This window comes from Rhinoraja longicauda, chromosome 20 (genome assembly GCF_053455715.1).
Source record: "Rhinoraja longicauda isolate Sanriku21f chromosome 20, sRhiLon1.1, whole genome shotgun sequence".
Taxonomy (NCBI): domain Eukaryota; kingdom Metazoa; phylum Chordata; class Chondrichthyes; order Rajiformes; family Arhynchobatidae; genus Rhinoraja; species Rhinoraja longicauda.
Window position 1 is genome coordinate 33,422,759 of NC_135972.1, and position 24,003 is coordinate 33,446,761.

The following is a 24,003-nucleotide window of genomic DNA, read 5'->3' on the forward strand; positions in this document are numbered from 1 at the left end:
AATGCAGATGAGTGTGAGGCAGACCTCCCAATATTTGATTTTACAAATTCATAATTTTGATATCCAAAATTCAGAATTTTACATCAAAATTAATAATATGGCGCGTAATGCATATTTTCAGCAAAACAAAAAGTTTGCACGCCAAATGCGCATACGCATTGCGCTACATTCATGTGTGAAAAACTACTATTATTTCCAACAGTCTGTAGTTTTTGGACTACATGTACAATGTCAGGCCGATCATGAGTATATTCTGCTATTTATAGAAAGGTTATTGAAAAGAAATGCTTTTTACAACACAAAGAAAAAATTGTTTTGTTTTGTTTTTCTATTTTACTTTTTCCTTACACATCCCAATTCTCTTGGTATTTAATAAAAGAAAAATGGTCATAAAATGTATGACTGAATTATGAAGAAAGAGTTTCATTTAAAACTCCACATACCGAATTTCATTGAAGACATAATTGCTCCAGTGGCCTTCAACAGCAAATCACAACGGTCCATGTCCCCCCCACACCCCCCCTACTCCACCCCCACTCCCCTACCCCACTCCCCTCCCCCCACCCCCTCCCCCCACTCTACCCCCAACTCCCCTCCACCCCTCCCCTCCCCCCCTTTCCCCCCACCTCCAGTCCCACCCACCCATCCCCCTCCCCCCTTCCCACCCACACTCCTCTCCCCACCCCCACTCCCCCCTCTCCCTCCCTTCCTCCGACCCCATCTTCCCACTCCCCTCCCCTGCCCCCCTCCCCGCCCCCCTCACCCGCGCCCCAACATCCCCCCATTCACCCTCAATATCAATGGACCTCACGCTACGCAGCGATGCGGGGCCAGCGGCGAGGCCAGCCCAGTGGCGAGGCCAGGCCAGAGGCGAGGCCAGGCCAGGCCAGAGGCGAGACCAGGCCAGCGGCGAGGCCAGGCCAGCGGCGAGGCCAGGCCAGCGGCGAGGTCAGTGACAAGGCCAAGCAAGCGGCGAGCGGCGCGGCGAGGCCAGCAGCGAGCGGCGGGGCGGGGCGGGGCGGGGCGGGGCGGGCCGAGGCATGTGTTTTGAGGAAAAATGTGAGGCGAAATCAGAATGGCGGAATTGAAATTAGAAAGCGGAAACTTTCCGCCAAATTCGGACGGGTTGGGAGGTCTTTGTGAGGTGTGGCATTTTGGCAAGTCAAATCAGAATAGGACCTTCACAATGAATGGCAGAGCTCTGGTGAGTGTTGTAGAACAGAGGGATCTAGGAGCGCAGATACATAGTTCCTTGAAAGTGGTGCCATAGGTAAACAGGATGATTTTAAAGGTTTTCGGCACATTGGCCTTCATCGGTCAGCATGATTAGTACATAAGTTGGGATGTGATGTTACAGTTGTACAAGAAACTGGTGAGGCCACATTTGGAATATTATTTTCAGTTTTGGTCACCCTGCTACAGAAAAGATAACGTTAAGATGGAAAGAGATGGTTCACAGTTTTAACATTTCGCATTTAATCACATTTCTGGCATTTTGTATGTGTGCATAACAACTCAACGTACAAGTTATAACAATATAGACTAATTATTAGGCATTTTACTATTGTAACGAAACTCACAGGTTGTAATAGTAATTGTGGTGGGATGGCTCTTCTTTGTTGCACTTGTTGTCTCAATGGTTATAGAGTAGGCGATACCTGGCATTAACTTATCATAATGATATGTTCTGCACAATATGAAAATATATTAAATTAAATTGTTACATTCTTATAGTTATATCCTTACAGCAGTGCTTCTGCATTGTTGTAGCTTATTCATAATCAATTAGAAGCACGTTATGAAGCTTCATGTGATATGATCTGTATCTCACAAATGACTCCAAAGCCCATTAACAATGGGGTCAGTAGCATTAAACGTTCAGCAAAAATAAAATCCTTATATCTGTACACATACACTGGAAAAAAGTAATTTCACAAATAGGAAAGATAATTAGACAAAGAAATATTGTAATACGGATTTGCTGTTGTAACATATTCATTTACTTCATGAAATTGGATGCAGTCTTTAAATCCTTTGAATTTTCAGAATAATCCATTTAAATCCTCAAATAATCAATTTCAAAACCCCTGAATTACTTTAGAAACAATGAATTGCAGATAATAGACAATGGACAATTGGTGCAGGAATAGGCCATTCGGCCCTTCGTGCCAGCACCACCATTCAATGTGATCATGGCTGATCATTCTCAATCAGTACCCCGTTCCTGCCTTCTCCCCATACCCCCTGACTCTGCTATCCTTAAGAGCACTATCTAGCTCTCTCTTGAATGCATTCAGAGAATTGGCCTCCACTGCCTTCTGAGGCAAAGAATTCCACAGATTCACAACTCTCTGACTGAAAAAGTTTTTCCTCATCTCCGTTCCAAATGGCCTGCACCTTATTCTTAAACTGTGGCCCCTGGTTCTGGACACCCCCAACATTGGGAACATGTTTCCTGCCTCTAACGTGTCCAACCCCTTAATAATCTTATAGGTTTCGATAAGATCCCCTATCATCCTTCTAAATTCCATAGTATACAAGCCTAGTCGCTCCAGTCTTTCAACATATGACAGTCCCGCCATTCCGGGAATTAACCTAGTAAACCTACGCTGCACGCCCACAATAGCAAGAATATCCTTCCTCAAATTTGGAGACCAAAACTGCACACAGTACTCCAGGTGCGGTCTCACTAGGGCCCTGTTTACAAAAGAAAACAGAGTGCTGGAGTAGCTCAGCAGGTCAGGCAGCTTTTCACAAGAACATGGATAGGTGACATTTTGGGTCAGGACATTTCTTTTGACTGATTATAGGCGGGGAGTGGGGTTGGGGGGGGGGGGAAAGAAAGCTGGAAGAAAGGAGGGGCATGATAAAGACTGGCAGGTAATAGGCTGGTACATGTAGGGAAGATTATTTTATAGGCAGATGGTTGGTCAAGAGATAAAAATCCAGAAGGTTAGACAAATGGATTGAAGTGTGAAGCTAGAGGAAGGAAGAGGTGGAAAGGGAATGGGAAGGGAGTGGGAGGGGAGTAGTAGGTGCGTGGGGCAGAGGGGAGGGAGAGGGGGGGTATGGAGAATGGTGGTTATGTGGGGGAACAAGGGAGAGGGGGAGGGTTATGTAGTTACCTAAAATTGGAGAATTCCATGTTCATACCGTTTGGTTGCAAATTATCCAAGCAGAATATGAGGTGTTGTTTGTCCAGTTTGAATTTGGCTTCACTCTGTCAGTGGAGGAGGCCTAGGACAGAAAGGTCAGTATGGGAATGGGAAGAGGAGTTTCGCCGAACACTTGCACTCGGTCCGCCATGGCTTGCAGGTTCTCCCTGTTAATATCCATTTTAACTCCTCTTCCCATTGCAGGTTTTCTGATTGTGCCAAGTTGGTAGCACTGTAAATACTGTGGACTACAAATTTGACAAATTGACGGGCAACATTGATAAATTAAATAAATGGCCTACGCTAATAGGTGTATATCTGAGGACATCTGCTGCTCATCCCAAAAAGATTTAAGTATTTTCTGAATAACGAGGAGTGACAAGTTCTCTTTTGCGAAAAAGGGGTTGGAATAAAACAAAAATGGAAAGTATGAACACAGGCACAATAAGCTGGAGTAACTCAGCGGGACAGGCAGCTTCTCTGGAGAGAAGGAATGGGTGACGTTTTGGGTCGAGACCCTTCTGTAGACAAATAATATGGTTATATTAACTTTGAAGCCTATTTAGAGTTCTGCAAACAGTTCTGTGGACTGCATGTCAGAAGGGATACATTGGCTTTGGAGGAGGGGCAGCATGGATTCACCAGCATGACAATGCTTACAAAGATTAATTGACTTGATTTGGTTGCACAGTCTAGGTTTGTCTTATATTAGACAATAGACAATAGACAACAGGTGCAGGAGTAGGCCATTTGGCCCTTCGAGCCAGCACCGCCATTCACCGTGATCATGGCTGATCTTGCACAATCAGTACCCCATTCCTGCCTTCCCCCCATATCACTTGACTCCGCTATCATTAACAGCTCTATCTAACTCTCTCTTGAAAGCATCCAGAGAATTGGCCTCCACTTCTCTGAGGCAGAGAATTCCACAGCTGTATTTGACTACAGGAAATTACCAGGTGACCGATTAAATTATTTCAGATATTTTAAATAATGTGTAGGATAAAGGGAAGAAATTGTCTCCTCTGGTTTGGGATCCCGGACAAGAAATTGCAACTTAAAAATCAGCATTCAGCCATTGAGGGATGATGTCAGGAAGTACATCTTCTCACAGGCAGTGGGCGAAGTTAAGTTCACTCCCCTGGCTAGATCAATTACAAATTTCAAAACTTAGATTGATATATCTTTTTTGGCAAGATTATTATACCGTGGGGCACGGTGGCGCAGCGGTAGAGTTGCTGCCTTACAGCGAATGCAGCGCCGGAGACTCAGGTTCGATCCTGACTACGGGCACCCTCTGTACGGAGTTTGCACGTTCTCCCCGTGACCTGCATGGGTTTTCTCCGAGATCTTCGGTTGCCTCCCACACTCCAAAGACGTGCAGGTTTTTAGGTTAATTGGCTGGGCAAATGTAAAAATTGTCCCTAGTGGGTGTAGGATAGTGTTAGTGTGCGGGGATCGCTGGGCGGCGCGGAACCGGTGGGCTGAAGGGCCTGTTTCTGAGCTGTATCTCTAAAATCTAAAAAAAGAGATAGGTATCATCCGTGATGGAAGTGAGTGGCAAATTATCAAAGACCTTGACAGACCAGCTCCAACACTGTGGACAAGTGTAGCAGTCAACTTCTGCAAACAACAAATGTTACATGCAACTGATCTGCTTTGTTGGTGTTGATAGAAAGACGAACTTTGATCTTCACTCCAACAGAACATGTAATTTATCAACTCTTGCTGTCTCTAACATCCACCTGAGTGAACAGAGAGGTCCTCAGCCTTAAATTTCATCATAAATACACCAGCACATTGGTGCCGTTCCTTGGCTAGGCAGCTAGTTTGTGCATTCGTTTACAAAGAAGTGTAAGTTCATTCATCACATTATGATACTAAGTCGTAATTTCCATAACATATTTAAACATATTTAAAATATTTATATATTTTGTCTTTTATCAATTTAATTTCAGATATCTGAGAAAGTAACATGTTTGTATTATGAATTTTAACAAATGTTTGTTTCAGAATTGCTCTAACCGTCTTACCGTGAGCGGGTAAATGGAATTTCAACAACGTGGTGCATAGATTTGCTGGAGACTGTTAGATTATAGCCATCAAATACATAAGTAGCTTCTGGCCAGCTGAGTGTTATTGAATCCGACATCTTGCTATAATTCAGATACTCCACAGGACTTGGCACTAAAACAGCAAATGAACAATGATTGTGGGCTAACGTGAATTTTCCAAAATTACAATTGTACATATTGTCAGAGTTAGGAAGGATATGTTCAGAACGATAAATCTTTTTCCTAATGATAGGACAATAGATGCTGCACCATTTGGAAACAAACAAAAAGAATCCAGGTTTAACAAGGAGGATGGTTATATTAGCCAACTTCTGGAATAGGAATAGTGTCGTGTAAGTTCTGAAAATGCTTGCAGGACAGATGTGCTTGTTAAACTAAATTATATTTTGTTCACTCCAGTTTGGTATATAAGGTGCCTGAAGGAAATCCAGCTGAGATTTAAGTAATGACTAGACCAAGTGGACCCAAACCTCTCCTGCATTGGTGCAGCACCCTCTCCTCCCCCACCCCCTCCCCCACCCCCTCCCCCACCCCTCCCTCCTTCCTCCCCCTCCCTCACTCCCCTCCCTCCTCCCCTCCCCCTCCCCTCCCTCCCCCTTCCTCCCTCCTCACCCCTCCCCCCTCCACCCCTCACCCTTCCCTCTCCTCGCTCCTCCCCTCCCCCCCTCCTCTCCTCCCCACTCCATCACCCTCAACCCCCTATCCTCTATCCTCCCCCTCCCTCCCTGCCCCCCCTCCCTCCCTCCCTCCCTCCCTCCCTCGGAGATAGATTTAAACTTTGAAATGTGAATAACTTTTAAAAAATAACATCGATTTCAATGAAACTTCTTCCATTAACACCAAAGGGACGACGGTGAGTAAGGTGGGCCTAAAATTACCTATATTCCACTCCTGAAAAGTCCATCATTAAACACCTTAATCCACACACTTCTCCTTAAATCTTCAAAATCCACAAAAAAACACTCCTTTCAATACTTTAATGTTTGGAAAGAAAAATATAAATACAATTTAAGGATGGAAGAAAGCTCTATTATCTGAAGGCATCCGGGCAGTTAACCATTTCATCTACTCCACTGAAATTATCTTGGAGGTAAAATTATAATGTATTTAAAATAAAGTTAAAGTGAAACCTTACATGTGCGTATTAATTGTTTAACAGGAATGCTATCTTGATAGTTTTCCTTTTCTGTTCGAAGTGAAATATTATACAGTTTCCCTGGCGTCAGCTTCGTAAATACTACGTGCTCTCGTTTGACCTTTTGAACCTGAAATTAACAACAGATAATACAATAAATATTGCAAAATTTAAAGATTTGTAATTCAATATATCTCACATTAACAAGTAGAGATGGAAGATCTTTCAATAACATTTTGTTTGTCAAAAAGGCAGTATTCATTTTGCTGCACAATGGCATTTTATTCACAATTCCAAATTGAAATTGAAAATCTGCAATTAAATTTATGTTACTTTACATGCAAAATATGATGTATGCTTAAATGGACCAAGAGCAAAGTGAGGTTACCACAAGCTGTCTGTCACAATTTATACATATTACTTCATATTGGTTGAAATGGCCTTCTGCTTTATCCCACAGTAGTTCCAGTGATGTTTCTGTGACTTTCCCTTCACGTAAATTAGTGGGTGGTACCAAACCTATAATAAAAAGAGAATCAGTAACACAAACAGTGTATAGAGTCAGTGTACACAGGTTTTTTTAAACATTATTGGTACTATACAGATGCAAGTTTTCATGGTAGATCCCGTAGTCAGGATCAAACCCGGGTCTCTGGCGCTGTAAGGCAGCAGCTCTACTGCTGCACCGATGTGCCACCTGTAACAGTCTACACAGGTACAGCAAATCCAACTCGAGTCTATAGAAGTTACGTTTTGTTTTCTCCAATTTGAATATTGTAAGATATTGCCAATGATTACTGCAAAATTACTGGGCAGGAAGTTAAAAATTCTGAAGGTCAAAACGCGGCAGCCGCAAGTTGATCAATTTGTCATCATATATAACATGATCTGAACTGAACATGTGTTATTTTGCTGTATGCAGTACACCCAGGCGACACATTTGTTCTCATATTAAGTAACGAACTTGAACCAAGAACAACTGAGCTGTAAATATCCGTCATCACCATAATAAGGAAATAAGAATGACCCCTTTAAGAAGTGACGTTTTTGCAAAATATTAATAAGCCATAAAGAATTGCTGTAACTTCTGTAGTTCAAAAACACAGACGCAAGTTTCGTAGAAATAAATCTAACAACAACAATTTTGAACGAACAGATGCTGAAGGAAGTATAAACAGGTTATGGACATCTCTCTCTGGCACTTTGAAGTTCAGAGACCACGAGTGGAACCACAAAAAATGTTAGATAGGTAAATGTCTGATATGGGTAGACTCCGGCCTGTGTCCTTTTTGTTTCTAGCTCTGGTTAGACTGGCGGTTATGAAGAGATTTGCTATCCTTCTTTTGATTTGGAATTAGGAGGACCATATGCTTCCACACAGCAAAGTAACAAACTTTCATATTCAAGGTTTCAAGGTCAGTTTATTGTCACATGTGCCAATTAAGGTACAGTGAAATTTGAGTTACCATACAGCCAATACTAAGTGAAAAGCAACAAGACACACAACAACATAAAAGTTAACATAAACATCCACCTTCTAGGGGATAACTGGAAAGCACCAGTCTATGTAATGTTTCCTAAGTCTGACCTTATAGTAGACAAATCAATATATCATGTAGACAATATAGTAGACAAACCAATATATCATGACAGTCATCTTAGAACGGTGATATTTGCAACAAGATATTTGCTCAAAACATCTGCTTATTGTGTTCCTTTTCTTTTTGCGTGTTTGCAGTTACCAAATAACACATTTGTCTATCCCAGTGCTTTTATCGAGCTTGATACGACTTTAATTTGCTTGGTAACGTTGCTGAGTTGAATTTATACGGCCAGAAAACAAAGTGTAATGTAAGCTGATTGACCAATCCACTTTGTCATTGATCACACGTTTGTGATAGATCCAATAACCTAACTCCACTACTGAAACTGATACCTTAACCTTGTAACCTCTGGCTTCAGCAGACAAACATATCATTTTTCAGATTAAAGTCTGTCACCAGAGGAATTTCGGATGCTTCCTTAAAAAGTGAAATAATGTTTCCATTAATAACAGCACAGACATTTGAAAAAACGTGAAGACCCGGGAGGGAATTAGTCGCAGAAAAATCCTGTTCCTGGTATAAATAACAGAAAGAAAGATTTAAATTATTTTGAGGAAGATATATTTACATTGGTGTTAGAATTACTAGAAAAATCTGTGATAACATCGGCATAGAGTTTACTGTGAGAAAGAAAGACAAAGTTGTCAAAGTACTCGGTGCTAATGGAGAATGTACTTGCAATTAAACATTTATCAGTATCTGTGGTCAGTGATTCCTTGTACCCAACCACAGGGTGCACAGTTTTGCATTCTTCTCTTATTAAATCTATAGAAAATAATAACTAGATCAGAACTTAGGAAAACTGTGAACCATTATTTTGGTAAGAAACCTGGAAATGTTGTGGTTTGTGGCATGAAGTGCAACTGAGCTTTTTACAGTGTAAGAAATTGTAATTACTGCCTAGCTACAACAGCTTAAAAAATGTTTTTATCTGCTTTGAATTTCATTCCTCTGTATAAATAAACCAACATTTTATTCTTTTTTTAACTTTTTCTTTTAAAAGTTTACTTTTCAACTTTTACATTAATCTCATGTGTACAGAGCAAACTTTATTTCACTCTTTGTGTAATGGCAAATTTTCAACTTTTCCAGTGTCCTCGTTTCCAAGTGCCATTAATATACAGGTAGAGTAGGAGTGATCGTACGCAGACCCAATAGAACAGAACTTCCAGTCGTTATTTCCAGTTTAGTTGGTTGTTTATTGAGGTAGTTGTACAAACAAAGAGATGAACGTACCAGGTTTTTCTAATTCTGCGTGCAGGTTGTAGCTGGTTGCTCTGTCCCTGGTCTGGTGAGAACTGTATGTGCTCCCTCTCCCTGTGCCTCCCTTTCCTGTCACCTATGCTGTATGGGTCTTTATTATGTTTTCTATCAAACTTGCTTCACACTGCAGCTGTGATGTCCAATTAAGATGACTTTGGGTCACAAAATCAAAGAGTGTTTAGTCTAACAGCTCTTAATAGTCCAAAATAATTCTGCAAGATATATCTAAGCAGAATAATATGATTTGCCAATAATAAACATAAATTGCTCCTACACTTTGTAAAAATGTTTTAAAAGTTTGTTAGAATTACCTCCGATTTGCTATCAGAATTCTTCAAAATAAATGGTTGCTTATTCCTATTCAATATTATCACTGTTCCTGTATGCCAGATGTCCCATAGGGTTGATGCTATGCAGCAAGTGACATTAAGAAAGAGGGAATATTCATGCCACAGAGAATTTCTAGATCTTCAAAGATAACTCTCCTCATGGTCAGTGTAAATGCATTTGGTTTATCACCAACTAATATTCAGGTCAATGATCCTTCACCTTACACAGCAACATTTCATGCAGGTACTTAACAGAAGTAACAGATGATTTGAGAATTCATAGGAGTGGAATTAGACCATTCGGCCAATTGAGTTTACTCTGCCATTCAATCGTGGCTGATCTAACATTCCCTCTCAACCCCATTCTCCCACCTACTCCCGGTAAATGTTGACACCCTTACTACTCAGAACCTGTCAACCTCTGCTTTAAAAATACTCAATGACTTGGGCCCCACAGCCGCCTGTGGCAATAAATTCCAGATATTTTTTAAATTAGAAGAACGATGGCTAGAGAGGCATGCGAAGGAGGACAGAAGTATTCTGATTTAACTAAAGATCAATTGATTGGAGAGACAATTATAACTACATTCTCATGGTATTTCCTATCAGTGTCTGTAAAGAGAAGTTAAAGGTCACAACCAAGTCAAACTGCATCCTTGAACAGGTGCATCAACTGCAAGTTGTGACAAATCAACCTCCCTAATCAGTATGTGGAAAGTTTAACAGTTCACCAGCTTCACCCTGAGCAATCATTGCTGGAAAACAGTATCAGGAGAATAAATTGATTTTATAATTAGACTTCACTCCAATATTTAAAAAAAACAAAAAAAACTGTGCAATTAAGTGTGTTTGATTCATTTACACCAGGTTTCTACATTTTTAAATCATAGCTAAAAAATCCCAGTAGATAAGGCCAGATAATAATTAGTGACCTTTTCATTCATAGCATCGATTTAAATTTCAGGTCCTATCTTTCAGATTTACATTTATTATCTTCTGCCCAAAGCAAGAACAAAAGACCTGTTTAACTTTCTTATTCTGAAGAAGGGTCTCGACCCGAAATGTCACCCATTCCTTCTCTCCTCAGATGCTGCCTGACCCGCTGAGTTACTCCAGCATTTTGTGTCTACCTAACTGTCTTATTCCTTGTGCCTGTTGTCTGAGATGTTTCAAGACAATGCATGCGAGGTCAAATTAACTGCTAAAAATTACAGATTTTAGGGACGCAGTATTGAAGTTTTGTTGGAGAAACAAGAAACTGCAGAAGCTGGAATCTTGAGTCAAATACAAAGTGCTGGAGGAACTCAGCAGGTCAGGCTGCATTTGTGAAGGAATCAACGGGCGACGTTTCAGGTCAGGACCGTTCTGCAGACTGATTGGAGAAGGGGACAGAAAGCTGGAAAAGATACGTGAGGGCAGGATCAACGTTTTCTTGTTAGTTATTTTCAGTTTAGTAAAAAAAAACTGCATGAATAGCGTTCTCATTAATTACCTCTTTCATAAAAAACTGAAAACTGATTAAAAACTGCCAAATAAAAAATTAAATTGAATGCAATATATTTAAATTCATACTTGTTTTGAATGTTTGCTAATTGTAATCTTCATTCAATACTTACAGGTTTTCACAACAGGAACTCTGTACATTTTGCTCGTCATATTGCCACTGCTTGAATGTACTGCAAATTTATATTCTTCACCAGGTGTCAACTTTTCTATAGTTACATTAAAATCTCTCTTAGATGTGGGTATTCTTTTATTTTCAATTCCATATGTAACAATGACTCCATCAAATAAACCAATGTTTGGCATTACAACGTACAGCACTGTTGAGTGGGTCTGAACATCAATGGGAAAGGCAATCTCAACTGGTAGTGGCTCTGAAAAATAAAGATGCTTTTGTCATTTCTATCTGAATAGACAATAGACAATAGGTGCAGGAGGAGGCCATTCGGCACTTCGAGCCAGCACCGCCATTCAATGTGATCATGGCTGAAAGGGTTACAGAGTTGATTCTCCACTTAACACAAATGGTATGTGCCAAGGGAGGGAACTTGTAATATTACAGAAGTAAACAGAGGTCATCTTTTTTATCGGTGAAGATATGGGTTTGGGAGGGCAGTAAAGGTTCAAACAGAATGACAATTTGCGTCAGCCTGAGAGAAGAAAATAAATCAGTGACCGAGGAGTAGACCAAATGCAATGGTATTCTTTGCAAACCACAGGCTGCTGGAGGGACTCTGCAGGCCAGGCAACATTTGTGGAGGCACAGGGGTGGTTGACATTTCATGTCAAAACCCTGCATCAGGACTGAGTGTGAGGTGGGGAGATGTGATGTAAGGGTTAAACAGACTGTGAGCTGAAATGGAGTTGTCAGCTAAATTAGCAGCAACACATTTCGAACCCTGCTTAGGAAAACAAGTAGATGTTTCGAAGAATGCTTGGGCCAATTCAAAGGGAACAGTGGATCATGAGGACACCTGTGAGGTCACTGAGATAAGCTTTGCTTTCCCAGAGACATCCGAGACTAGCTCGGTTCTTCTTGGTTCTTGGTTCTTCTCTTAGTTCATGGTGTCTGATAGGACACATAACTCACGCCATTATGGTACCAAGGAGGATAGCTAGCTTGACACATAATCATCTGTTGTCCTTAGAGATAAAATTATTATATAAATACATGCTTCTACCATGAGCTTCATCTTCGGGGAGAGAAAAGAGCTTCACCAAGGAGAGGGAGAGAAAGAGCTTGGACCGTGGTGTGAGTACAGACAGGAGACTCAAATACACAGACGGGCGTAAGAGTTATTTTGCATTGTTTCTTTAATGATAGTTGATAGTTTTTCTGTGTTTCACTTGTGTTTGCATTAATAAACAGTTTTTTGTGCTCTTCACCATGTGCGTCCACTATTCATTGATCTGAATCCTTGAATGCTGCATATATTTAATTACAGGAGAAAGCCATTATAAAGAGGCAAGAGGGAGTGGTGTGGCATGGGCGGACAGGTGGAACCTGGTGAGAAGGGAGATGATGGGTTTAGACGGCCCAGGCGGAACATGAGGTGCTATTTGTATTTGACCTCACCCTGGCAGCAGAGAAAGCTGAGGACATAGAAAGGGAAGTTGAAATAGCAAGCTCAAGCCTTCCCTTGTCTCTTAACATGAAATTCATATTCTGTAATACCTGTCAATTAATGCCAACTGGCCTGGATTCTACCACATTATTTTCAAACTCCCTGCAATGTTAAGCAAGGCTGAACAAACTCATCATCCAAAGCATTTTCTTATTATCTTATATTATCTTATATTTTGGTTTTAAATTCACCATTTACATGCTTTAAACTCTAGGTTAAAGGCTTTACCTTTTACCGTTTACATGCTTTAATCCCCTGTCTATATGTATTGTATTGTGTTGCACTGTCTAATTGTACTGTACTGTATCGTATTGTACTGCAATGTCACCCCCTGTCTATATGTTTTGCATTTGTATTGCACTATGGCCCCTGGAGGCACTCTGTTTCGTCCCATTCATTGCATGATCTGTAAGGAGTGGAATGACAAATAAACTCAACTAACCAACTATTATCATGTAGGGACATACGGATTAGCGGGGGGGTCTCGAACCCTCGGTTGGGCTATCGAGTCACAAGATGCGGGAGCACGGGATATAGTTGTGTCTGGCGACCAGCTGGAAAGATAAGATTAGATTATAATACCTAGTTAAGTAGTGTGTGTCCAAAAGCTGCTGCCTGTTTGCAAATACCTTCGAATAAAGACTTTGAACAAAGACGCTCGTTGTGGACTCACTACAATATTAAGAAAAACAGGGCCATTTTTACTTATCTGTGACATCTTCCCCCCCAAAAAGTTACAAGCATCCATTTCTTTGTTATAATTCTCCATGATCTCAGTGGTTGTGCCACTGAAGATCTCCTAACTGATCCCAACAAACGCTTGTGGTCGAGTGGAAGGATATTTCATTTTCATGGGTAGGTGTCACTTGGCACCATTCTCCGTAGAAATTTGGATGGTCGGGCAAGTCTAACATGGATCAATCCAGGATCAATCATCAATTTTTGTTCCTGGGTCACCAGGCCATCTCTCTACCTAGATTGCATGGTTATAACCCCACTGTGTCCTTATTGAAGTCAGCATGCTCATGTTTTACGGTATGCAGCGACACCCAGCAATTGGAGCCCTAGATGATATGAAATGCCTCACTAATTTTAAGGTAATAAGGACATTCATAGAAACACTACCCAGCAACTGAACTAAGTTCCCCCTTATTTTATTGAGGATTCTGTCACTTTGCTACCACAGTGGCAGCAGGGGACATAGAGTCTATATGAGTAATTTCAATAACCACAGAATATATTCTGTTGGAAAATCCTCCCAAATAGATTATAACTAGAATAATTTACTTACTTGTAGTTTGTGTGATAAATTTTGGCTGGCTTCTCTGTCCACTTCTTACTGCCATCACCTCAATGTCATATGTAGCTCCAGGAATCATGAAATCAAATTGAAATAGTGTTGCATTTATCACCGAATACTCTTTTATTTCACTGCTTTTATTGTTCATCTGTATTTGAAGGTGGTATTCATCACATCCTTCCAATGGTGGCTCCCAGTGTACAATGATTGTGTTCTCCCAGACATCTGCATTATCAATGTAGATACTGGCAGGCGGGCTGGGATCTAAGTCACGATGTATGGTGAATAATTAGTGACATATACATGCAAGAATAGCTTCAATGTTCAGATTCTAAAGGTTTAATTTTACTCAGGTAGATGGTTCCGTCTCAATTCTATTGTGAAACACAATCATTTAATTATTTTGTTACATTATTTTAAACTACGGGGAAACATTTTATAAATGCCACCTGTGAAAATGCATTACAGAACGTATTTAACTGAAACATGGCACGGTGGCGCAGCGGTAGAGTTGCTGCCTTACAGCGAATGCAGCGCCGGAGACTCAGGTTCGATCCTGACTACGGACGCCGTCTGTACGGAGTTTGTACGTTCTCCCCGTGACTTGTGTGGGTTTTCTCTGAGATCTTTGGTTTCCTCCCACACTCCAAAGACATCCAGGTTTGTAGGTTAATTGGCTGGGCAAATGTAAAAATTCTCCCTAGTGTGTGTAGGATAGTGTTAATGTGCAGGGATCGCTGGGCGGCGCGGACCCGGTGGGCCGAAGGGCCTGTTTCCGCGCTGTATCTCTAAATCAAAAATCTAAATCAAATCAAATCATAGCAGAAGCATCCACGTCGCGGGGCTGGAAACTGGAAGTGTCCTGAGCTAATTCTGCTACCACCAACATCTATTGTAACAAGTGATGGCTCCCACTGATTGTCGCCGGATGCTTGCGTCCTTTTCAGGACGGACAATGACAGTGATGTAACGTTTGAAACATAGATGATGGACACAAAAGAAGAACATATTACAGAATGACACAGTTTTAAAGTTCATATCTCACTGATTGTAAATAGTGTAGGAAGGGACGGCAGATGCTGGTTTACACTAAAGAGAGACGCAAAATGCCAGAGTAACTCAGCGGGCCAGAAAATAGTGGTCTCTGTACCTGTACTTGCAAACAAAGGTCCTTCAGCACAACTCAGTGATCCTCCCTCAGTCACCGCTTGGACATAGATTTCATAAGAGCAGAATGGCTTAAGGTTCCAAAGTACCACAGATGTATTATCTGTCGTGACATGTTCTGTTATTAGCCCTCTTGGTTTTAATGGCATAAAGCTGATGAGATAGTGATGAAAAGTTCCAGACTGTGATTTCTCTGGAGGAACCCAAAGCAGCTGTATTGCAGATGATGTTAAGTCTCCCAATGTAATATTCTGTGGTGGATTTGGCCCTATTTAAGAGAAGATTCAATTTAGTTTATTGCCATATACAGAAAGGGTGTAATGCAATGTTTCGTTCATATGAAGCTCACTGAATAAACAGTTGTGCAAATGAAAATGATAAATATGACAATAAATGTAACAACAATGCAAAACAGCAGAATGGTGCAAGATTGTAGTGCAATCCCAAGCTGTTGCAAATACTATGTTAAAGTACAATAACATAATGAACAAATGAGGTAGAGTTGGGAGTAAGAGTATGTTGTAGCACCTCCAGGAAGGGACTGTAAAAGAGATGATTCGATTGCAGCAGTCTGATATAAGTTGGGAAGAAGCTGTTCTTAAGTTTGGATAAACAGGCTTTCAAGTTCCTGCATCTTTTCCCAGAAAATAGAAGAGAGAAAAGGGAATGTCCAGGGTGGCAGTCATCCTTGACGATACTGCCAGCCCTCCTGATTCAACACACTGTGAAGGTGGACTGGATGGAAGGGAGTATCAATGCTGGGATAGACAGGGCTTTGTCCACAACTCTCTGCAGGATCAGGTGGCCAAGAGCAGAGGTTTTGCCATAAGAGGCCTTTATCGAAGCTTGAGAGAACCTCATGGATAAACCGTATCTTTACAGATGCCTGAAAAATTAAATATGCTGATGCGTTTTCTTGATCATTGCAACAGTGTGAAGAAACCAGGTTAGGTTGTTGGTGATTTGGATGCCTCGGAATGTGAAGCCATTGGTCAACTCTAGAGCAACTCGGTTGAGGACAGGGTTGTATTCATCTCCTCACTTCCTGATGTCAACAAGCACCTCTTTCATCTACCTGGCACTAAAAGCTAGGTTGTTTCCTGACACAATGAGACAACATTCTCGATCTCTTTGTGTGGGAAAGAACTACAGATGCTGGTTTAAATCAAGGATAGACACAAAATTCTGGAGTAACTCAGCGGGACGGGCAGCATGTCTGGAGAGTAGGAGTGGGTGACGTTTCAGGTCGAGTCCCTTCTTCAGACACTGTCCTGCTGAGTTACTCCAGCATTTTGTGTCTACTCTCAATCTCTTTCCTGTACTTCGTCTCATTGTTGTTGTTGCTCAAACTGACAAAGTTGGATCGCGAGCAAACTTAAAGATCAAGTTGGTGTTATACTTGGCCACGGCGTCATGGGTATGGAAAGAAGGAACTTCAGATGCTGGTGTACTGCAGATGCTGTGGTGCTATTGTCACCATCTCCATGGCACCTTCTTGAGGCCCACAGGCCATGAGCGCTGACTGGGCTGCAGGTGGTGGGTCTGCACAGAGACAACCCTGATGGACCTGATAGCTTGCAATGAGTGAAGCTTTTCTCACTTCTTTCAAAATTTCTGAATTCCAAAGATGAAATATCAAATTACAAGAATGTTATAAAAGCCAGTATTGAAGATTTTAATTGGAAAGGATTTTACTTATCATTACTGGAAAATAATAGCACATTTGTAATGCCAAAAATCAGAACTTTATAATATTATAATTAATCCGAAATGTTATCTTCTATTGTCATTGTAAGAAGTTATATTGCTAATGATACTACATTACCTACCAGCAGTGTAGCACATTAAAAAACTTACTTGTTTTTAGATTCAAAACTGAGGTAACTGTTCTCTGGGCACCCATGATATCGCTCACCATTAATGCAAAATAATAGTGGTGCCCTGGTTTCAGCTCAGATATGACTGCTTTAGTCTCATTTAGGAATATCTTGTTGGAATGCTGCTTTCCGTCATCAGAATTTGATTTGTACCAGATAAATAACTTGGATGTTGAGGGTAATAAATCCTGTAAGCCCTCCCACATAATAGTGGCCTCATTTTCTCTCACATCTTCTGATTTCAGTTTAATAGTCTTGGGAAGAATTAAGACTGAAAAACAATAAATGTTAAAATATTTTTTTCTTTTGTATAAACATTGTAATCTAACATAAATCCATAATTAGAGAACATCTGTGATAAACTGACACAGATTTTAATTTTTACTCCCCATGTTCAACATCAGCTATGGAAAGTGACCAAAATCTGCCAAAGTGCAGAAGCGTGAAAGATGACGTGAGGTACAAGGTACTGCAGATGCTGGAATCACGAGTAAAACACAAAGTAACTCAGCAGGTCAGTCAGCATCTGTGGAGGGAATGGACAGATGATGTTCACACTGTGTATACACTGGAATTTAGAAGGATGAGAGGGGATCTTATCGAAACATATAAGATTATTAAGGAGTTGGACACGTTAGAGGCAGGAAACATGTTCCCAATGTTGGGGGAGTCCAGAACCAGGGGCCACATTTTAAGAATAAGGGGTAGGCCATTTAGAACGGAGATGAGGAAGAACTTTTTCAGTCAGAGAGTTGTAAATCTGTGGAATTCTCTGCCTCAGAAGGCAGTGGAGGCCAATTCTCTGAATGCATTCAAGAGAGAGCTAGATAGAGCTCTTAAGGATAGCGGAGTCAGGGGGTATGGGGAGAAGGCAGGAACGGGGTACTGATTGAGAATGATAAGCCGTGATCACATTGAATGGTGGTGCTGGCTCGAAGGGCCGAATGGCCTCCTCCTGCGCCTATTGTCTATTGTCTATTGTTTTGGAGTGGGGCCCTTCCTCAGACCCACGATGATAGAGATATGATTCAGGATTCCATACTATCTAAAGAACCCACTGATTTAGCAAGTTCAGCAATACAATAATGATACCATATGCCCCAAGATAAATCAGTTCATTTTGGTGAAATTCTACAGCTGACATGGATAAAATAATGCAATTCTGTACATATTGTACATACACATACAGGTACACCACACATCTGAACGATCACACCCATAAAACAATGAACTGCAAAATTGCATCATTTCATCATGAGTACGATAGACTACTTCCACATTAAGCTGAACATTTACATTGAAATCACCAAATACAAATATATCAGAAGTCCATGCAACAACAAAGAAGCACTTTTAAAATTAATGTTTAAAAGTTTTAACTAGTAATTAAAGTTATCTAGGCAAACTTCAAAATACTGGTAAATGGTTTGTGTATGGATTCCTGGAGTGATATTGATGGAAGGAATTTAGCAAGAGCAAAAGATAAATGTGGTAAGAGTCGCCCATTCCTTCTCTCCAGGGATGCTGCCTGACCCGCTGAGTTACTCCAGCTTTTTTTGTCTACCTTCGATTTATACCAGCATCTGCAGTTTTTTTCCTACACCACTAATAGCTTTATGCACAACAAATTCTGCAAGTCTCAAAATCATGAATTATTGCCAAACTAGTTCAAGCGCTCATGACTTTTAATTCCCCCCTCCCCCCCCCCCCCCCCCCCCACTCCATGCCATTACAATAGTGCCACTTTGACTTATTTTTTTCATATAATGAGAACAAATTTGAGTCTGCAGAAGATAAAATACAAAAAAAAACACAAATTCAAAATCAACAAATTTGGAATTAGTAAAGAGAACAACTGGTCCATAGCAAATGTAATAAAATCCTGACACAAGATAGACACAAAAACCTGGAGTAACTCAGCGGGTCAGCCAGCATCTCTGGAGAAAAGGAATAGGTGACGTTTCGGGTCAGGACCCTTTGTTTTAATGGACTTGAGCATTGATTTGGAGTTCCATTTCCAATGATTAAATTTATTTGAAGGTATAATTTAACCATGATTTCCAGGTTACACTTATTTGCTACAATATTCCAACCCTGAAAATTACTGTTATATAGAAAATGGTTGTAAAGAAATTGATTGATATTTTCTACTGTTGTATAATCTATATGAGCCATTTGATTCTACATCAACTGTTTGCAAGCAGATAACTGCAACACAATTCCATGTTATGAAGCCTTCTGCAATAGATAATCTCTCTAGAATAATCCATAATATTAATTTAGATGCTGGAGCAAAAATTAAATAATAATGATCATAAGAAAATATCATACAACAGTTTGAAACAATCTTTGAAAAAATCAAGCATTGGATCTTCTGAATGTGCACAATAATTGCTTTAATTTGACATAAGGCAGTCTGCTTTATAGTGCAAGCAAACAAGATATTAGAAGATGGACACAAAAAGTTGAAGTAACTCAGCAGGGCAGGCAGCATCTCTGGAGAGAAGGAATAGACAATAGACAATAGACAATAGGTGCAGAAGTAGGCCATTCGGCCCTTTGAGCTAGCACCGCCATTCAATGTGATCATGGCTGATCATTCATAATCAGTACCCCGTTCCTGCCTTCTCCCCATACACCCTGACTCCACTATCTTTAAGAGCTCTATCCAGCTCTCTCTTGAAAGCATCCAATTGGCATCCACTGCCTTCTGAGGCAGAGAATTCCATAGATTTACAACTCTCTGACTGAAAAAGTTTTCCCTCATCTCTGTTTTAAATGGTCTACCCCTTATGCTTAAACTGTGGCCCCTGGTTCTGGACTCCCCCAACATTGGGAACATCTTTCCTGCCTCTAATGTGTCCAACCCCTTAATAATCTTATATGTTTCAATAAGATCCCCTCTCATCCTTCTAAATTCCAGCAAATGGGTAACATTTCGGGTCGAGACCTTTCTTCAGACTGGTTAGGGATAAGGGAAACGAGAGATAAAGAGAAATGAATGAAAGATATGCAAAAAAATAATGATGATAAAGGGAACAGGCCATTGTTAGCTGTTTGTCAAGTGAAAACGAGAAGCTAGTGCGACTTGGGAGGGGGAGGGACAGAGAGAGAGAGAGGGAATGCCGGGGCTACCTGAAGTGAGAGAAATCAAAATTCATACTACTGCGTTCTAAGCTGCCCAAGTGAAATATGAGATGCAAGATATTAGATTTGCTTTGGGGGGTAGTGTGAATTGTGAGAAAGATGCAATAAGGCTGCAGGGTGACTTGGACAGGTTGTGTGAGTGGGCGGATACATGGCAGATGCAGTTTAATGTAGATAAGTCTGAGTTTATTCACTTTGGAAGTAAGAATAGAAAGGCAGATTATTATCTGAATGGTGTCAAGTTAGGAGGAGAGGGAGTTCAATGAGATCTGGGTGTCCTAGTGCATCAGTCAATGAAAGGAAGCATGCAGGTACAGTAGGCAGTGAAGAAAGCCAATGGAATGTTGGCCTTCGTAACAAGAGGAGTTGAGTATAGGAGCAAAGAGGTCCTTCTACAGTTGTACCGGGCCCTGGTGAGACCGCACCTGGAGTACTGTGTGCAGTTTTGGTCTCCAAATTTGAGGAAGGATATTCTTGCTATGGAGGGCGTGCAGCGTAGGTTCACTAGGTTAATTCCCGGAATGGCGGGACTGTCATATGTTGAAAGGCTGGAGCGATTGGGCTTGTATACACTGGAATTTAGAAGGATGAGGGGGGATCTTATTGAAACATATAAGATAATTAGGGGATTGGACACATTAGAGGGAGGAAACATGTTCCCAATGTTGGGGGAGTCCAGAACAAGGGGCCACAGTTTAAGAATAAGGGGTAGGCCATTTAGAACGGAGATGAGGAAGAACTTTTTCAGTCAGAGTGGTGAAGGTGTGGAATTCTCTGCCTCAGAAGGCAGTGGAGGCCAGTTCGTTGGATGCTTTCAAGAGAGAGCTGGATAGAGCTCTTAAGGATAGCGGAGTGAGGGGGTATGGGGAGAAGGCAGGAACGGGGTACTGATTGAGAGTGATCAGCCATGATCGCATTGAATGGCGGTGCTGGCTCGAAGGGCTGAATGGCCTACTCCTGCACCTATTGTCTATTGTCTATTGTCTATTGTCATTCAGCAAACATAGTACAGATGATCTGGTGTTGAAGCAGACATCCCATGGTAAATTACCTTCATGTTCACAAATGTATGGCAAAGCCAGGAAGCAGAACAGCCCAGTAAGTACACTGTCACGACCCACTGCATTCAATTGTAATGCGTAGCAATCACTCTCATTTGATGGCAGAGTTTGCAGCAAGGTTGTGCTTAAATTAAAGGCACTCTTGTCAGTCCATTGAAGTTCATTTTCTATCTGAGAAAAGGAAAAAATGTATTGTACTATATACGGTCATATCTTAAGTCTTTCCAATCTTCATATTTTAAAGGAGAAAATGCTATGTTGGAGCACTTCCATAAAAACTAGTCATTCTCTCATTTGGAAAAATTAATGAAACATCCGGTTAATGAAAGCCATTAAAGATGCAAAGAGAATGGCCTTGTATCAATAAGCCACCTGTCAACAATATCCTGGGGTCTCTCCTGAAATTGAACTACACTAACTAGGGGTGGCACAGTGGTAGAGTTGCTGCCTCACTGTACCAGACGCCTGGGTTTGATCTTGACCTTGGGTGCTGTCTGTGTGGAGTTTGCACATTCTCCCTGTGACCATGACGGTTTCCGCTGGGTGCTCCAGTTTTGTCCCACATCCCAAAGTTGTGCAGGTTTGCAGGTTAATAGGCCTCTGTAAATTGCCCCATGTGTGCAGGGAGTGGATGCGAAAGTGAGATAACATAGAACTGGTGTGTCCGGGCAATCAATGGTCGGTGTGGGTTCGGTGGGCCTGTTTCCATGCTGTATTTATAAACCAAACGAAGCTATTGTTAACCAATCCCTGGATGAGTACGTTACTAGGGACCGAGCAGCTGAATGGATCAGCACCTCTTTTGCTGAGGACAACATTCATTCCTGAGATGTTGGGACATTATGTTACAGTTGTACAAGATATTGGTAAAGCTACACGTGGAGTTTTGTGTTCAGTTTTGGTTACCCTGCTACAGGGAAAGTGCCATTAAGCTGGATAGAGTGCAGAGAAGATTTATGAGGATGTTGCCAGACTACAGGATTTGCCTATGTGGAAAGATTGAGCAAGCTATAAATTTATTCCTTAGAGTGCAGGAAGTGGCGGGGTGATCTTAGAGAAAAGTACAAAATCATGAGGGAAATAGATCATTTGAATTCACACATTGTTGCCAGGTTATGGGTATCAAGAACCTGAGGGCAGCGGAATGAGACGACAGATTTAACAGGAACATGAGGGGCAACTTTTTCACTTCGAGGGTAGTGGGTACATGAAACAAGCTGCCAGACGAAGTAGCTGAGGTAGGTACAATTAACAACATTTAAAAGAGATTTGGACAGGTACTTGGATAGAGAAGGTCTAGAGGAATGGGCTGAATGCAGACAAATGGGATTAGCTTAGATGAGGCATCTTGTTGGCCTTCGGCCCATGTTGTTTGACTATTATCAAATGCTCTGTTTTGATGTTGTAATTTCTAAGTGTTGTTTTTGCCTTTGTATTAAATTATAAAAACAACAATATTTATTTTTTCAAATCAAATGTTTGTGTACTTTGAACAGGGATGGTAAAGGTTAAAAATGTGATGATTGGTCAGAAAGTAGGCTTTTCATAATTAGCTTCTATTGGTTCTGCAAGCTGATCTCAATGTAGCTGGAAGTACTCCCTTGACTAATTAACTTTGTCTATCTCCCACGGAAAGGGAGGGATGTAAAGCAGCTGTCTGGAATATTCATCTGCTTCAGTCAGGAAAACAAATTTAAGTTTGTGGAACATTACAATCTATAATACATCATACAAATAAAATCAACAATAGTGCTTTTCACACATGAACTACATAATGTAGTGCAAAATCATACTTATTTCTCTTATTGTTTCATAATCATTTTGTTTCTAATGGACTACCTAACATTATTTTCATTAAAAATTGTGAAATTTTCTGCAACATTTACTTTTGATAAAAATTCTACATTCAAATCAATCACTAGACAAGGGATTGTTCTGCCCTTTCATGGAGGGGAACAACAGTTAAGCCTGATTTAACAGTTTTCAACACCTCTCTAGTGCTTTTCTCCAACGGACAACCTTCATGCATGATCCTGTAGGCTGGTGGCATAACAATATTTATGAAATAACATAAGTTCCAACTTACATAAATGTCATTTAGTCCAGTCCATAACATGCTGAAGTCATTCTGTGACCTCAGGTGAGAAGATATAAACTGAAATTCCTCGTCAGTATTGATGTCAACAAGGTGGACGTCGTTAGTTGCTGACTTACAGAATTGAGAAGCATCTTTCCATTTCTTGCAGTCTTTTCTGATCCAGTAACAGCTATAGAATGATCCTATCCAGCCAGGAGGACATGGTGCTACCAAGGTAATAACTGTATTATTCATTAGTTCATCTCAAAGAGCTCCATAAATAGAATTATAGACATTTTGTCTGTGTGTAACAATCTCTGCAAGGTGAATGCAAAAACGTGCTTTTATATTTTTATGGTGCCATTAACCATTCAATGTTGGATCAATACTCCTGAACTCATGCCTAGCGAGCAAGGGCTCTGTTGTACAGCGGCTAATCAGTGATCATTGTACAAGAGGCCATTGGAGCAGAAAACCAAATATAAAATCTTAATTTTCTTCTATCAACTCAAATGGCAGAAATGTACATTGAGCGTTGAAATCTCCAATTTAACTACAACCCCCCCCCTCCTATCTTTTCCCCACTCCTTCTCCTGTGCCCGACCTAGTCGTGCCTACATATCTCCTCCCTCTCCCCTTCCACCCATATTCATTCCTCCAGCTTTACAATTCTCAACTCTTCAAT

The 24,003-nt window shown here is 40.9% G+C and overlaps 1 protein-coding gene across 1 annotated transcript in view; it reads right to left on the reverse strand.

Annotated features, from left to right (window-relative positions):
- ptprq (protein tyrosine phosphatase receptor type Q) overlaps positions 1 to 23,573 on the reverse strand; it is a 151,571-nt gene extending 127,998 nt beyond the window's left edge. Inside the window, exons 1-11 of the mRNA XM_078416669.1 lie at positions 23,328 to 23,573; positions 21,232 to 21,412; positions 17,014 to 17,304; positions 15,140 to 15,424; positions 13,981 to 14,253; positions 11,178 to 11,438; positions 8,591 to 8,734; positions 6,754 to 6,884; positions 6,366 to 6,495; positions 5,189 to 5,342; positions 1,581 to 1,687 (exon numbers count right to left, since the gene is read on the reverse strand). Of these exons, the coding sequence (XP_078272795.1) occupies positions 1,581 to 1,687; positions 5,189 to 5,342; positions 6,366 to 6,495; positions 6,754 to 6,884; positions 8,591 to 8,734; positions 11,178 to 11,438; positions 13,981 to 14,253; positions 15,140 to 15,424; positions 17,014 to 17,304; positions 21,232 to 21,412; positions 23,328 to 23,573 (2,203 nt within the window). The remainder of the gene's footprint in view (positions 1 to 1,580; positions 1,688 to 5,188; positions 5,343 to 6,365; positions 6,496 to 6,753; positions 6,885 to 8,590; positions 8,735 to 11,177; positions 11,439 to 13,980; positions 14,254 to 15,139; positions 15,425 to 17,013; positions 17,305 to 21,231; positions 21,413 to 23,327) is intronic.
- Positions 23,574 to 24,003: the final 430 nt, after the last annotated feature.